This window comes from Geotrypetes seraphini, chromosome 5 (genome assembly GCF_902459505.1).
Source record: "Geotrypetes seraphini chromosome 5, aGeoSer1.1, whole genome shotgun sequence".
In the NCBI taxonomy this organism is placed as follows: domain Eukaryota; kingdom Metazoa; phylum Chordata; class Amphibia; order Gymnophiona; family Dermophiidae; genus Geotrypetes; species Geotrypetes seraphini.
Window position 1 is genome coordinate 54524319 of NC_047088.1, and position 16762 is coordinate 54541080.

Below are 16762 nucleotides of genomic sequence, written 5' to 3' on the forward strand. Positions count from 1 at the left end.
AGCACAAAAGAAAAGAATGTGAATAATTAAAAGTCTCTTTCTTATGTGTCCCAGACAAATTAAAATCCGCATAGCATAGCATACAGAGGACATACCTTTCAGAACAGGACGCCAAACCGCCTCTTGCTCCTGAGATGGCTCCCACAAGGTGACACTCAATTTGAATGATCCTGATAGTGAGACATGAGCACAGGAAGTGTGTCATCAAAGATGCTATTCGCCAGACTAAGCTGTATGTCAATGAGTCAATGAAGGGGCGGTTAATAAACCGTGCATGTATTAACAGTGTGTAATATGTGAGCAAAACCTCTTTGGAGGAAAACAAAACTCAAAAATAGATAGAGATCATGTAAGACAACTGACATTAAAACAAAATGTTACCATAAAACAAAAATAAGTGAAAACATCAGAAAAAGTGTCAATAAAAAGCACTCCAGTCCAGTCTTTGATTTAAGCCCACAGGTTCCTCACTATTCAGAAGGCGAATCCAGAACTGTTCAGCTTGTAACAAACGGTGAGATCTGTTGTTGACATTTTCTCTAATGTGGTCAATGCAAAAGCAACATAATTCATTGGTGAAGATAAGTGGAATATTTCCTCTATTATTTAATTTTTGTTGGCACATTACAGCACAGCATAAGACTTTATCACATAATGAAGGTTTTTTTGCCAGTGAGGTGAACGCTCGACCACCTCTTTGAGCCGTTTTGGTGAGGTGGGAGGGCCCTTTCTGAGGCATTTTCCTTCATTTTTTGGATTGAGTAAGGTCAATGCTGTTCCTGTCTTACATTTTTGGACATCTTCACATTCAGTGTTGAAAGTGTTTACTCTAACATATGCTAGGTACGCCACTACTCTCTGTGGCTGCTACCACGATCAGTAAAAGCCTCCCAAGCATCCTTTTGACCATTGGAAGCTGAGCTGTCTTGCAATTAAAACCGGACAACAACCAATTTTACTTGCACGGCAGACTATTTTGAGCATCAGGGCCTCAGTCTTTATGATGATTTATTGTTCTTTCCTCCAGGAATTTATCCAAATCACGTTCTCCAGTAAATAATTCCAAGCTTAATTATGTTTTGAATGAAAAAGTATCTTCTCCAGTTTACCCTAAATGTTGTATTTAGTAATTTAATGGCATGTTCCTTATCTTTTAAAAGCAGAATCATGTGATATACTTAGTCATGGTGGGGCAACAACTGTTTATTCTGTAGCTGAAGAGATGTGAGGGGAAAGAGGCAGGGTGAAGGCTTGGGGGAACATGAGAGAAACTGGGTGAAGGGTCTGGGGTACAATTTCCTGGAGGAAAAGTCCATATTATCCCAGGACAAGCAGGCAGCATATTCTTGACTGATGGGTGACGGCACCGACGGAGCCCCGGTACGGACAATTTTAAAGTGATTGCACTCTTAAGAACTTGGAAAGTTCTAGTAGGCCGCACCGCGCACGCGCGAGTGCCTTCCCGCCCGACAGAGGCGCGCGGTCCCCAGTTTTTTTTCTTAGTTTCTTAGTTTCCGCAGAGCTAAGAAGACGCGTTTTTCAACGGCCGTTGAAATTTTTTCTCTACGCCTTCCCGCTCGCGTAAACCCTTTTGGCTCTATTGCCTTTTTTTCTTTTCTTTTATTTTTGTTAAAAAAAACCAAAACCTTATTTTTTTCTTCAATTCGGTTTTTCCCCGGCGGGGCCTACTGCCACCTTCGAGGCCTCGGCCTTCGATTTGGCGGAAGCCGTTTTTACTTTCATGCCCCCTCAGCCAGGTTTTAAAAAGTGCCAGCGGTGTGCTCGGCCTTTATCTCTCACGGACCCGCACAACTGGTGCCTACAGTGTTTGGGTCCTGAGCATCAGGCTTCCACCTGCACCCGCTGTGCCACGTTGAAAAAACGTACTTTGAAAAATCGCCAGATACAACAGCGATTACTTTTCGGTGCCGATATGTCCGATCCCGTACCATCGGCATCGGCACCTTCACAGTCGGCACCTACTTCTTCGATGCCGCGCGATACCACACCGGCGTCGCACCCAGGTAAGCCGGCTAAGAAGCCTTCCCCGCTGGAGCGTCCTCCGGTCTCTATTGCAACGAGCCCAGTCCTGCCGACCGTGAAACGCCAGCGGAAGCGCTCCGCCCCGATTGAAGTGAGTCCTTCGACCTCGGGCTCTTCATCTTCGGGGCGTTGAGCGGCACCGCAGGTACTGCAAAAGAAAAAGGCGGTACCGGTGCCTTCTTTGGATGAGCGTATTGCCGCCGTCCTCCAAGTGCAGCTAAAGGAGCAGTTACAACAACTCCTTCCTGCTCTATTGGCACCGAACCTTCCGGTGCCGGTCCGGTCTGAACCACCGGTACCGGTAGTAGACCAACCCCTATTATCTGCAGTATCCGCTTCGGTACCGGTCCACTCGGCCTCATCGACATCGATGCCTGTTCTTGCTCCGGAACCGAGAGCCCAGCATCAGTCGGTACAGACTTCGGCACCGGTGCAACCGGTAACATCTCCCGGTACCATATCGATGAGGTCGGGTAAGTCGGTGCGCAAATCCCGGCACTTGGAACCATCCACCCCAGAGTCCCGAGACCGTAGTTCCCATATCAGGGACCCTGATCTGTGGGGTGACTCTGAAGAGCCCTTTCTGTCTGAGGGTGAATGTTCCTCAGATGAGGATGAGCCTGCTGTGCCTGACCCATCCTCTCAACATGAATCCACATCTTTCACTTCTTTTTTGAAAGACATGTGTGACTCTCTATCCATTCCTTTGGAGGCTGAATCTAAAAAGTCTAAAGCCTTTTTAGATGCCCTTGACTTTGATCAGCCTCCAAAGGAATTTTTGAAACTCCCTCTTCATGACATCTTGAGGGAAACTTTCTACAAGAATCTGGAAACTCCCTTAACGATTCCAGGAGCTCCCCGTAAGTTAGATTCATTGTATAAAGTAATTCCTATTCCTGGTTTCGATAAGCCCCAGCTTCTGCATGAATCTCTGCTTGTGGAATCTACTCTTAAAAAGTCCACAGGGACTAGTGTCTATGCTTCTGTACCTCCTGGCAGAGAGGGCAAAGCCATGGATAAATTTGGTAAGAGGCTCTACCAAAATGCAATGTTGGCTAACAGATCTGGTAACTATGCTTTTCATTTTTCATTTTATCTTAAGCATCTTCTTACCACCATGGCTTCATTTGAAAAGTACCTTCCTCAGCGCAAACAGCAAGCTTTTCATCACTGCTCGTCTTCTCTGTTTCAACTACGTAAGTTCATGGTTCGGTCAATTTATGACACTTTCGAACTTACCTCCAGAGCAACTGCGATGTCTGTGGCCATGCGTCGCCTTGCCTGGCTTCGAGTATCCGAGCTCGATGTTAATCATCAAGATCGGTTAGCCAATGCCCCATGCCTGGGGGATGAGCTCTTTGGGGAATCCATGGACTCGACCACTCAAAAGCTCTCTGCCCACGAAACACGCTGGGATACCCTGCTCAAGACTAAGAAAAAGCCTCCTCAGACTCGGCCTTTCAGACAGCAATCGGCTTATCAACGACGCTATGCAGCTCGCCCATTGCCAACAGCTCCCCAGCAACCCAGGCGTCAACGTCAACAGCAACGTCAGCCTCCCAGGCCACAGCAGCAGCAACCTGTGAAGCCACCTCCACAACAAAAATCGACACAGCCCTTTTGACTGCATTCTCCAAAGCATAGCCAGTGTTCCAATTTCTACCCACCTACCTCAACCTATAGGTGGTCGTCTCTCTCTTTTCCTCAGCCGGTGGGAGGTTATCACTTCGGACCAATGGGTCCTCAACATCATCCACCACGGCTACTCTCTCAACTTTCAGACCCTTCCAGCTCAAAGCCTGCCAAAAGAGTCTGCTTTGAACACTCCTCAGTCTGCCCTCCTTCTTCAGGAGGTTCAATCCCTCCTCCTTCTAAACGCTATAGAGGAAGTTCCTCTAGATCAGCAGGGACAGGGATTCTACTCCCGTTACTTTTTAGTTCCCAAAAAAACAGGAGATCTCAGACCAATCCTAGATCTTCGCGATCTCAACAAATGTTTAGTCAAGGAAAAATTCAAGATGCTTTCTCTGGCCACTCTTTACCCTCTTCTCAATCTAGACGACTGGCTATGCTCCCTCGATCTCAAAGAAGCATACACTCACATACCGGTCAATCTGACCTCCAGACAGTATCTCCGCTTCATGATCAATCGCTGTCATTATGAATACAAGGTGCTACCATTCGGTCTTGCCTCCTCTCCAAGGGTGTTCACCAAATGTCTCATTGTGGTGGCTGCCTTTCTACGCTCTCACCACCTTCAAGTCTTTCCTTATCTGGACGATTGGTTAATCAAGGCCAATTCATCTCAAACAGTGCTCCTGGCCACCAACCAAACCATCCTGTTTCTACAACTTCTGAGGTTCGAGATCAATCTACCCAAATCTCATCTCATCCCCACTCAGAGACTTCAATTCATTGGAGCGGTACTGGACACAGTCCTCATGAGAGCATTCCTGCCATCCAACCGTCTTCAAACTCTTCAATCTCTATGTCAGCAGGTGCTTCCACAACGTTCCATCTCTGCCAAGCAAATGATGATACTCTTGGGTCACATGGCCTCCACAGTTCATGTCACACCCTTCGCACGTCTTCACCTGCGCACTCCTCAATGGACCCTTGCTACCCAGTGGTCCCAAGCGACGGATCCTTGCTCACGACACATATCTGTGACATTATCTCTTCGTCAGTCTCTACAATGGTGGTTGATATCATCAAATCTCTCCAGAGGTCTTCTGTTTCATCTACCTCCTCATCAACTTGTCATTACCACCGACGCCTCCCCTTATGCCTGGGGAGCTCATTTGAACGAATTCCAAACTCAAGGGCTTTGGACAGCCCAGGAAATGAAACATCACATCAATTTCCTGGAACTCAGAGTGATGTTTTATGCCCTCAAAGCCTTCCAACATCTTCTCTTTCCTCAGGTCCTCCTGCTGTGCACAGACAATCAAGTTGCGATGTTCTACATCAACAAGCAGGGTGGGACAGGCTCTCGCCTCTTGTGCCAGGAAGCCCAGAAGATTTGGGCTTGGGCCACAGATCACCAACTATTCCTGAAAGCTATCTACATTCAGGGAGAACAGAATTCCTTAGCGGACAAGCTCAGCAGAATTCTCCAACCTCACGAGTGGACACTCGATCCTGTAACTCTACAGTCCATCTTCGCTCAGTGGGGCACTCCTCAGATAGACCTCTTTGCAGCTCCTCACAATCACCAGCTGCCCCTATTCTGCTCCAGACTCTACTCTCCTCACCGTCTGGCAGCGGACGCTTTTCTTCTGGATTGGTCCAATCTGTTCCTGTATGCTTTCCCTCCTCTGCCGCTCATGTTACGAACCTTGTTCAAGCTCAAGAGGGAACGAGCCACCATGATTCTGATTGCTCCACGGTGGCCCAGACAACATTGGTTCTCCCTTCTACTTCAACTCAGTTCCAGAGAACCCTTTCTGCTTCCACTATTTCCTTCTCTGCTTACGCATCATCAAGAGACCCTTCTACATCCCAACCTCCAGTCTCTACACCTGACAGCATGGTATCTCTCGGGCTGACTTCATATGATTCTCTTCTGTCTCAGCCCATTCATTCTATTCTGGATGCTTCCAGGAAACCAGCCACTCTGCAATGTTATCATCAGAAGTGGACACGGTTTTCTTCTTGGTGTCTTCTTCATCATCATAATCCCACGTCCCTTGCAGTGGAGACATTGTTGGATTATCTACTTTCTCTATCTGACTCTGGCCTCAAATCTACATCCATCAGAGTCCATCTCAGTGCTATTGCTGCTTTTCATGAGCCAGTCCATGGAAAACTCCTTTCAGCTCATCCCCTGGTCACCAGATTCATGCGAGGTCTTTTCAATGTAAAACCACCTCTTAAAGCACCTCCTGTGATCTGGGATCTTAATGTGGTTCTCTCCGCTTTAATGAAGCCTCCATTTGAACCTTTGGCTACTGCCACTTTCAAGTTTCTCACTTGGAAGGTACTTTTCCTTATTGCGCTCACCTCTGCCAGGATGGTCAGTGAGCTCCATGCACTAGTTTCTGACCCACCTTTCACAGTCTTTCATCATGATAAGGTAGTTCTACGTACACATCCAAAGTTTCTCCCTAAAGTTGTCTCTGAGTTCCATCTCAACCAATCCATTGTTCTGCCTGTCTTCTTTCCGAAACCTCACTCTCATTCTGGAGAACAGGCTCTGCATACTTTGGACTGTAAGAGGGCTCTAGCTTACTATTTAGAGCGTACGAAACCCCACAGATCAGCTCCCCAACTCTTTCTGTCCTTTGATCCGAATAAATTGGGACGTCCTGTTTCTAAACGTACGTTGTGTAATTGGCTGGCAGTGTGCATTTCATTCTGTTATGCTCAGACCGGACTGACACTGGAAGGTTCTGTCACGGCCCATAGAGTCCGAGCTATGGCAGCATCTGTAGCTTTTCTCTGTTCCACTCCTATTGAGGAAATCTGCAAGGCTGCCACTTGGTCCTCAGTTCATACTTTTACATCTCATTATTGTCTGGATGCATTCTCCAGACGGGATGGACACTTCGGCCAATCTGTTTTGCAAAATTTGTTTTCCTAATGGCCAACCTTCCCTCCATCCCTCTTTTTGTTAGCTTGGAGGTCACCCATCAGTCAAGAATATGCTGCCTGCTTGTCCTGGGATAAAGCACAGTTACTTACCGTAACAGGTGTTATCCAGGGACGGCAGGCAGATATTCTTGCGTCCCACCCACCTCCCCGGGTTGGCTTCTTAGCTGGCTTATCCTAACTGGGGACCGCGCACCTCTGTCGGGCGGGAAGGCACTCGCGCGTGCGCGGTGCGGCCTACTAGAACTTTCCAAGTTCTTAGAGTGCAATCACTCTAAAATTGTCCGTACCGGGGCTCCGTCGGTGCCGTCACCCATCAGTCAAGAATATCTGCCTGCTGTCCCTGGATAACACCTGTTACGGTAAGTAACTGTGCTGTCTGTTATTGAGAAAGACATGGGGGGGGGGTACCACTGCTTGCCCTAGATCAGTAGCATGGAATGTTGCTACTTTGGTTTTGACCAGGTACTGGGGACCTGGATTGACCACCGTGAGAACGGGCTACTGGGCTTGATGGACCATTGGTCTGACCAAGTAAGGCTGTTCTTATGTTCTTTGTTGTTTTTTTCTTCATTGAGATTTCTTTCTGTATTACTAAAGTGAGAGTAATCTTGTAAATTATGGTTAATCTGCAATAAAGTATAAATTTTTAAAAAAATGCATATGTACTTTTGTATTTTGATTTTAGGATTTAGTTCTAAGAATGGGTAATGTTGGGAGGGTGACTGTTTCTGCTGCACCCAGAACTAGGCACTGCATTTTTCCCTATGCCAATCTGGAGAGATTATGTTTGATGGAGAAACCATGAAAAAATCTACCCCTCCTTTCCCTCATCCCTTAAGTCAAAACCAGATATGCAGCATAGCTTTGCGCGCACACATTTAGAGGGGGTGGACAGAATTCCATGAGCCATACTCCACATGCTTTCCCCACTTTTTACATAAGATTTGTATAAAATATCAAAGCTGCATAAATTTTTTTTTCTGAAATGATAGCATATTATAAAAATTATGAAGGAGAGATGGTAGAAAACAGTGGGGAGAAAGAGAAGAGCCATTCTGCCAGACTGATTTTGTTTCTTTTAGCTGTGTTTTCATTCATTTTAATTTTAGATGTATGAATAACCATCCATTAGATTGAATTTTCTTTTTATGTGATGTGTTCATGTGTTTGCTAATTGTTTGTATGTTCTTTTCCTTAGTGGCCAGCATGGCTGGAACTGCTCACATCGATGGAGATCATATTGTAGTATCTGTTCCTGAAGCTGTGTTGGTTTCTGATGTTGTCACAGATGATGAGATAACTCTAGAACATGACCTGTCAGCTGATGTTGTCCAAGGACCTGATATCATCACTGAGACGGATGTGGTAACAGAAAGTGTGATTGACCCTGAATCAGTGCTGGAAGCTGATGTTACTATTGAGGAAGCTCTAGATACTGGTGATCATGTTTTGACTTCTGATCTCATAACTGAAACTGTTAGCGTTCCTGATCAGGTGTTTGTGGCAGACTTGGTTACATGTCCTGATGGACATTTAGAACATGTAGTCCAGGATTGTGTGTCTGGACCTGACTCGCCCACAATAGTTTCAGAAGAAGTTCTTGTAACAAATTCTGATACGGAAGCAGTAATCCAAGCAACTAGTGCGATCCCTGGTTCAACCGTTACGATAAAAACTGAAGATGATGATGATGGCAAAAGCACATCTGAAGATTACTTGATGATATCATGTAAGTACAGATGTGAATAAGTCCTCTTTATGCTTTTGTTTTTTAAGTTCATGAAATGTTTATTGAATTTCAAAATCATACAGAAAAAAGTATACACAAGATGCACACATTAGATATGACAATAATAACAGCTGATGAATGATACGGTTGTAAAGCTTGTTTGTTTACATTTGAGTAATAAAGCATCCAGTGATACATAAAATAAAATGTGAAGACAAATGAGGAAAATAAAAATGAATCAAAGCAAATAAGAAAGGACTATACTAATCTAAATAATAATAAAATGAAAAGATAACAAGCAGTGTCGACAGACATGGTAAATCGTCTAAAGAGTGTTTATGTAGAGGTTCAGATGCCATATTTAATCAGCCGAGCAATAAGGAGGGAAGGTGTGATTTAATAACGGGGCCCAAAGTTTCTCAAATCTACGTAGCGAGTGTGATCTTTCTGCAGCTATGCGCTCATATTTGTCTATGAGGCAAAACGAGTTCCACCAAGTACTATAGTCTGCTGCCACCAAATTCTTCCAGTATTGTCTTGATAGAATTAGTATGAGTAGATGTAATAGCTCAGTCTCCTCCGTATTTATGTTCGAGGTCTCCCACTATAAGCGTGTGATATGAGATATAATAATTTATTTTAAATATAGATTTTATATCTGACCATATTCTATTCCACTAATTATGAAGTAAGGGGCAATCAAAGAGCATGTGTCTGAGAGAACCGCCTGTTCTACCACAAGACCAGCAAGTATCATTGGAACTGGGATTTAATTAGGATAATCGTTGGGGAGTCCAGTAGGCTCTATGTAGCAAGAAGAATGCTGTCTGATGAGAGGCCGCTGAGTGACACAATTTAGAAGGTCTGGACCATATAGACCGCCATGTTTCTTCTGGAATATCCAATTTCAATTCCTGATTCCAGCTATTTTTCAGGTCTATTAATCTCTGAGTCTTCTTTAGTCTAATAAGCTTGTACCATTGTGACACTTCTTTTTTATTGTATGTTATGGAAGAGCATATAGTAATGATGTCTGGGACATTGTCCTTAAAGTTCTTAGTTTTGAGTAAGGCTTGTATTGCATGTTTGAGTTGAAGCCATTGATAGTAACAACTGGGTGGCAAGTTGTGTTGTTCAGCTATTGTACTGTATGGGATCCATCCATTACTATCTCAAATGATTCACTCGCCAAATGCCTGCATGCTGCCATTTCTTCCAATTTACAACATTATTTTGGATCTTGATGCAGTCATTCCGCCACAGTGGAGTATATAGAGTGGATGACCATGGTATTTTCAATAAAGATTCCATTTCCCGAAATGCTTTTGTCATTGATGCAAGTATATAATCATCAATTTTATTAGATTTAGAGGTTGTCACAAAGGGAAGGTAGATAAGTGAATGCTTGTCATATCTATCCTCTTCAAAATCGTACCATATACTGTTTGCACAGGATGTTTCTTCACTAAGAATCCAGCGGGCACCTTGACGTAACAAGAAAGCGCAATGATAATCAAAGAAGTCTGGGAATTTAACACCTCCATCCAATTTGGAAGCCTTTAATTTTTTCAAAGCAATCCTTGGAATCCCTTTATTCCATAGATAATGAGTTAAAGTAGAGTCAATTTTTTTGTAGACAGCTTGAGGTAGGAAGAAGGGGAGCATGCTCAGTGTATGATTTATTTTGGGTGTTATGAACATCTTAATTGATTCCAATTTTCCCCACCATGACAGTTTTAGGGGTGACCAACGAAGCATCAATGAGTTGATAAGCTGAAGTATGTGTGTTGTACATAATTCTATTGTCCGGTCAATTGTATGACCAAAATTTATACCTAAATATTTTAGTTTGTCAGGTGACCATTGAAAGTTGAAGTCTTCCATATCATTCTTTAGTACAAGGTTATTCAGTGGCATGAGTTCTGTTTTAGTTGTGTTGAGTTTATAACCCGATACCTGAACATACGCGGAGATGGTTGTTAGCAGAGGGTTCAATGAGCCTGGTGTGGTATAAATTAGAACATCATCAGCATAAGCTGAAAATTTAACTTCCGTTTTTCCGCTTTTGACTCCTTGGATTTTGGAGTTATGATGAATGGAGAGAAGTAGAGGTTCAAGAGCCAAATTGAATAATAGTGGTGACAGTGGGCACCCTTGTCTTGTGCCCCTAGATGGACGAAAAGAAGAAGACATTGAGCCGTTAATGCGAACATTCGTAGTAGGGACGGTGTAGAGCACTTTAATCATATTAATGAATTCTGGTCCAAAACCAAACCAGTGTAGTGTGTCAAAAAGGAATCCCCATTCCACTCGATCAAATGCTTTTTCTGCATCTAACGCGAGTGCTAGCAGTGGTACAGTATCTCGATTTGCACATTGAATCACATTAGCGAAAATTCTGGCGTTGTCACTGGCCAGTCTACCCGACATGAATCCATTCTGCTCAATTCCAATCAACTTTGGCAAGATTGTCTGTAATCATGATGCAAGGATTTTAGCAGACACTTTCGCATTTACATTTATTAGTGACAAAGGTCTATAGTTAGGTACGTGTAGAGGGTCCTCCTTTTTGTTTTTAAAGTACTACTAAAGCAGTGGTCTCAAACTCAAACCCTTTGCAGGGCCACATTTTGGATTTGTAGGTACTTGGAGGGCTGCAGAGAAAATAGTTAATGTCTTATTAAAGAAATGACAATTTTGCATGAGGTAAAACTCTTTATAGTTTATAAATCTTTCCTTTTGGCCAAGTCTTAATAATAATATTATAATTTATAGCTAAAGAGACATATGATCAAGAAACTGTTTTATTTTACTTTTGTGATTATGATAAACATAACGAGGGCCTCAAAATAGTACTTGGCGGGCCGCATATGGCCCCCAGGCCGCAAGTTTGAGACCACTGTACTAAAGTAAGGTTGAAAATAACTCCTTTATAATTCTTCGTTCTCAACACCCATGTTTTGCACAATCAAATTGCCACAAACATAGACACCATGTTTGTGATAGCTCTAATGCATATTCTGAAAAACTGGAAATCATCCTCATTACTAGACTACACCTTCTGGTGGAACTCTTTAAGTATGTACCACAAATTTGAATCTTATGCTTATGAGAAGAAATTGTTTTCTCGATCCTCTACAAACTTGACACGAAACAAATCACCTTGGTCATTCTTAGATTCATATGTTCGTTCTGCTTTATAGACACTTCTGCCTCTCTCTCTATCTCTCTCTATTTCTCTTTCTCTCTTTCTTCCTTTATCTTTCTCTCTCTTTCTCTTATCCCTCCTGCTTCTCTGTCTTTTTCTGTTCCTTTTCTAAGCAGTTCCAGATACTCGATCCTTTTCATTAATCTAGTTCTATTCAAACGATTGTAGATACGAATATTTGATACATGATTTTTATTATGATTCTATGTGTTTGAACTGCTTTCTGTTTATAATTCTTATAATATTCAATAAAATTATTGAACTGAAAATAACTCCTTTCCAGCTGGTATATATCTAGAATCTTTGAAATTTCATCTTAGATATCATCTGATGTTTTTGGTTTTTTAAAACTTTTATACAGCTCTAACTGACACAGAAAAACAGAACAGTATACAATCTAAAGTTGGAGAAATAAGAAAGGAACTCCACTGATAATAATAGAGAGAGGAATAGATAATGGTTACTGCGGATTGGTAGACTGGATGGGCCATTTGGCCTTTATCTGCCATCATGTTTCTATGTAATAGCACAGTAGTACATGCACACAGAAAGATAAACAGAAAAGGGGTATGGGAGATAGAACAAAGGAGATATAGGGATAATAAAGACAGAAAAGGATCCCATTTTATTATTGTAGGCTTTGATATTGGGGTAGAAGTGATGATGATTTTTTTAGTGCAATGTGTCTAGTGGTCTTGAATGCTTGGGTCTTGTATCTGAGCTAGCAAGTTGCTTGCAGAAAACTGTCAATCATGTTTTTCAGCTCCACCTTCTTCCCATCAAGTTTGCAGTATGTTTTCTTTAAGCAAGTTGCTCAGAAGTGTCTTTGATCTCTGCGGTTTTATTATTTTTGGTTATTTTTGCTCTGTTATTTGGAGGCTCAGTGCACGGAGTTTCCCACTTGGTGGGACCTCAGCCTGGGAGAAGACTGTGTGCCACGAGACGATGGGGTGGAGGAGAGGCGCTGGCTGACTGCCTACAGGACATGCTCTAGTGGCAACAGGCACATCCTGTAGGCAGTCAGCTTGCGCCAGCACCTCTCCATGCCTCTTCCCTTCCAGCACCCCACACTGGCGGCTCAGGGCCCCATCTGGAGGGTCTTTGCACATGCGCAGCATCCTTTCTGGATGCCCTTGAACTGCGGCCACACATTTAGTGTGCCACAGCCTCATCAAGTTTGAGAAACTGTGCTAGTAGGATCAGCCTATTGGAAACACCTTGCTAACTATCCTGCGGGAATCTTTAGAGTTCAGGATCCATCCTCTGCATAGCTGCTCACATCCCTGATTTAGTCAGGAGCTTGAGCATAGGCTGTGTGGGCTCCTTCACAGCTTGGCTGGGACTAACAGTGAGCCTGCTGCGTGGTCCATTCCCCTTTCGTGCGGTTTTCCAGGAGTTGAGGTTCAGTCCGACCTTGGTCCAACTAACAGAAAGAAGACCATTTTCGTCTAGTGAATCTGTGAGGCAGATTTCTTCTTCCTTTGTTTTCTCTTAATATCAGCTGTGTTTCTGATTTTACATCGACTTTTCACATGGATCTTAGCTGAACAGTTCTGGTTATTTTCACAAAACAAGGTTTGGCTTCCTGTTTTATCTGTTAGTTTTCTCTCTTTCATTCCATTTTATCTCCCGTTTTCCAGTTATCTCTTCACAACACATGTTGCTTTGTGAGCATTTTTATTATTTCTTTCTTTTCTTTACAGCTAGTCTGTTGTTTGGAGGCTGCCACATTCAGGCACGCACTTAGTTGCCTTGTTTAACTCAACTCTCGTTTTAATTAGCTTAGTTCTTTATTTCGCTGTTTTCCATTCCTCATGAAGCCTCACAATTAGGGTTGGTTTTTTTTTTTCCATTTCAGCTAATCTGTGTTTGAATTCTGCCACACTCAGGTACGTTCCCAGTCTACTTGTTTTATCATCGCATACATCTCCTCACATATTCTTTTTTATACTTATTTTTTATTTTTAGCACCATGGTCACTTGTTCCATTGTTTTCTCATCTTTTGCACAACCATTGATTTATTTTAGTTATTTACCTGTTTTATTTCTCAGGGCTGTCCCTGTGATATGTTTTTACATCTATTCCACACCTCAGTGCTCCCTGGTGTTTGAGTCAGGACAGTTTTCAAGGCCGCTGAAGATTTTATACATATTCGGAAGGCCAAACGGCACAAAGACACTTTCAGAGATTGTGTCAGAGATTTAGCGGGGGGCAGGAGATGGCAAGCCTCTGGCTCTCACCCCTCACCAGCTACTAAGAAAGCAATGACGCCAGCCCCAGATAGGGGGCAGGCTATCGGCCTTTTAATTGGTCTGGCCTCAGATTGAAGCAGACCGCTGAGTTCTAGATGTAGTCTGGGAGGGGTACAGAATCGAGTTCTCTGTCCTCCTGCCAGACCACTTTGTAATGTCTCCAAGCCAGTTGGCTGGAGAGAGCCCTCAAAATTCAGGCTACAGTGAAAAGGTTACTGACTCTTTGGACCATATATTTATCATTCCAAAGAAAAGTTCAAATGACTGCAGGCTGAATCTAGACCTCAAGTCGGTCAGGGCAGCTCTGAAGATACCGCATTTCCACATGTAGACCGTTCGGTTACTGTCTTCACATTCTCATTTTCCCAGCCCACAAGAGGTACTTGTGATTTCATTTGCTGGAGCATCATTTTCAGTTCTCTGCGCTCCCCTTTGGCATGGCCACAGCACCTCGCACCTTTACCATGGTGGTGATAGTAGCAGTGCACCTCCACAAAGCTGGCCTCAGGTGCACCCATATATGGACGATTGGCTTATTAGAGCTGTGTCCAAGGAGGAAGTGAGCTGGCGGTTTTGAGAGTGTTGTAACTCCTCCAGAGCTAGGATTGAATAGTCAACTTCAAGAGCTGACGAGGGAGCTCCGACCTCTTAGGCTGACGATGTGAGGAGGAAGGCCCCTCCTTCACATCCCTCCCTCCCCCATCGGCAAGTTTGGGATTCCAGCTGGGCCTACATCCCACCAACACCCGGTAGAAAGAGAAGCCCTTTAAAGGACTGACGCCCAAGTGTGCCTTATTGAAGGATCATGCCAAAGGCCCCTTTGCATGGACAAAGCAGGGAACTGTGTCCAAACTCTCCTAGAACTATCACTAAACAAGAAAGCCAAGCCTCTAAACAGAATCCAAGATGGCGCACATTCTAAAGGTAATTCCTGTCTATTAATTTTAACCCTGTAAGTGCCTCACGCATTGTATTGAATCCAGAAAACCATAATCATGTTCAGATCATACATTCCTAAGAATATATACTGAAACTGCAGTATACTGTTTGTCATATCCCTGGCACCGCCTACCCGAAGGTGTAGGCTGAATGTCTGTTCACCACCTACCGAGGGTGTAGGCCAAGTGTTCTAGCTAGTCTGAGCTCAGACACTCTTGAATAGGTTGCGGGCTTACTAAGGGTTAAGCTTGCATTCCTCCCCTTGAGGGTTGGCCCGGAGAAATCAAGCTATGCTCCATTTGGCTTGCAGTGTTCCCTCTAAGGTGAGCGCATGAGCGATCGCTCACTATTTTCAGTGGCGTCGCTCATACGCTTTCCCCTGTCGCTCACTCGAGGGCAGAGGTGAGAGGAAGCGGCGGTGGCCTGTAGTTTAAAATTAAAAGATGCAGCGGCGGCTCCTCTCAAGATCCCGACTGCATCGGACTTCCCGACGGGTGGGGATTCGTGAGAGGAGCCGCTGCCACGTCTTCAGTGTCCTCCAAGGGTGGGGGGGTGGTCCGCCCCGGCTGTGCACCGCCCTAAGGCTGCAGTCGGAGAGAAAGTTCGGGCCAGCCAATCGCTGCCTGGCTGGGTGGAACTTCCTCTCAGACGGCAGAATTGACGTCGGGGGAAGCTGGTCGGCCCGGTGTGAAGCAGAGAGAGCGTCGTGCAGCCGCGGCGGTGGCTTTGGGGCCTGTTTCCCCCGATGGTGGCAGCAGTGGCTTTGTGGAGGGTAGGAAGAAAGAAAGGGGGCAGGGAGACAGAAGGGAAACAGAAAAAAGAAAGGGGGCATCAAGAGAGAAAAAAGAAAGAAAGGGCAGGGAGAGAGGAAGAAAAAGTTAGGGGAGGGAATGAGGTCTGGAGGAGAGGAAGCATACAGGCTGAAAGAAGGGAAGAAAGATTGGATGCACAGTCAGAAGATGAAAGTGCAACCAGAGACTCATGAAATCACCAGACAAGGTAGGAAAAATGATTTTATTTTAAATTTAGTGAACAAAATGTGTCTGAATTTATATATGCTGTCTATATTTTGCACTATGGCTCCCTTTTACTAAACCGCAATAGTGTTTTTTAGCGCAGGGAGCCTATGAGTGTCGAGAGCAGCGCTGGGCATTTAGCGCAGTTCCCTGCGCTAAAAACTGCTATTGTGGTTTAATAAAAAGGAAGGGGGGTATATTTGTCTATTTTTGTATGGTTGTTACTGAGGTGACAATGCATAGAGTTATCTGCCTTGACCTCTTTGAAAAAAACCCAGAATAGGAATGATAATTAACATTTTCTCAGCGTATAATGTGCTTTGTGTTTTTTTTTTATTTTATTGTTGGTAGATCATTTTGACTTAGTCATTTTAAAGTAGCTCGCAAGCCCAAAAAGTTTGGGCGCCCTGAGCTAGAGTGTTGAAGCTCTGTATTTCTATTTTATACCCCCTTTTACAAAACCGTGGAGCGTTTTTTAGCGCCAGCCGTGGTGGTAGCAGCTTTGATGCTCAAAATTCTATGAGCGTCAGAGCTGTTACCACCGTGGCTAAAATCCACACTACAGTTTTGTAAAAGGGGGAGGGGTTAGTTTGTGATGACATATTCCATACTAGGCGAAGGTGTTTTCTGTGTTCTATGTGTTCGAAAGACATGGTTTTCTGTTAGGATTGAAGGTGTAGGATTGATCTGTGTTGGTCTGGCTTGTTTAGTTTTACAATGGGTGTATTGATGTACTGCTCACTGCAATATGTAAGATGCTGCCTTTTCCTAGGTACTCATGTGTGACGTGTGGCTTGTTACTAAAAATCATGTTTTTCGTACAGATGGGGGAGGGTGCCAAAAAATGATGGGCCCCGGGTGTTACATATGCTAGGTATGGCACTGTATGTAAAGATACCAGAAAGCTGGCGAAGCAAAAACTTTAAGTAAATTGTTATTCTTCTAAGTTTTGAGTATTTAACCCTCCCACAATCTCATGGG

The 16762-nt window shown here is 44.0% G+C and overlaps 1 protein-coding gene across 5 annotated transcripts in view; it reads left to right on the forward strand.

Annotated features, from left to right (window-relative positions):
- Positions 1–16762, forward strand: part of ZNF711 (zinc finger protein 711) — a 142008-nt gene that overhangs the window by 43427 nt on the left and 81819 nt on the right. For all 5 annotated transcript variants that reach the window (XM_033945406.1, XM_033945410.1, XM_033945407.1 and 2 more), the window contains exon 4: positions 7835–8365. In XM_033945406.1, coding sequence (XP_033801297.1) covers positions 7835–8365 — 531 coding nt within the window. The remainder of the gene's footprint in view (positions 1–7834; positions 8366–16762) is intronic.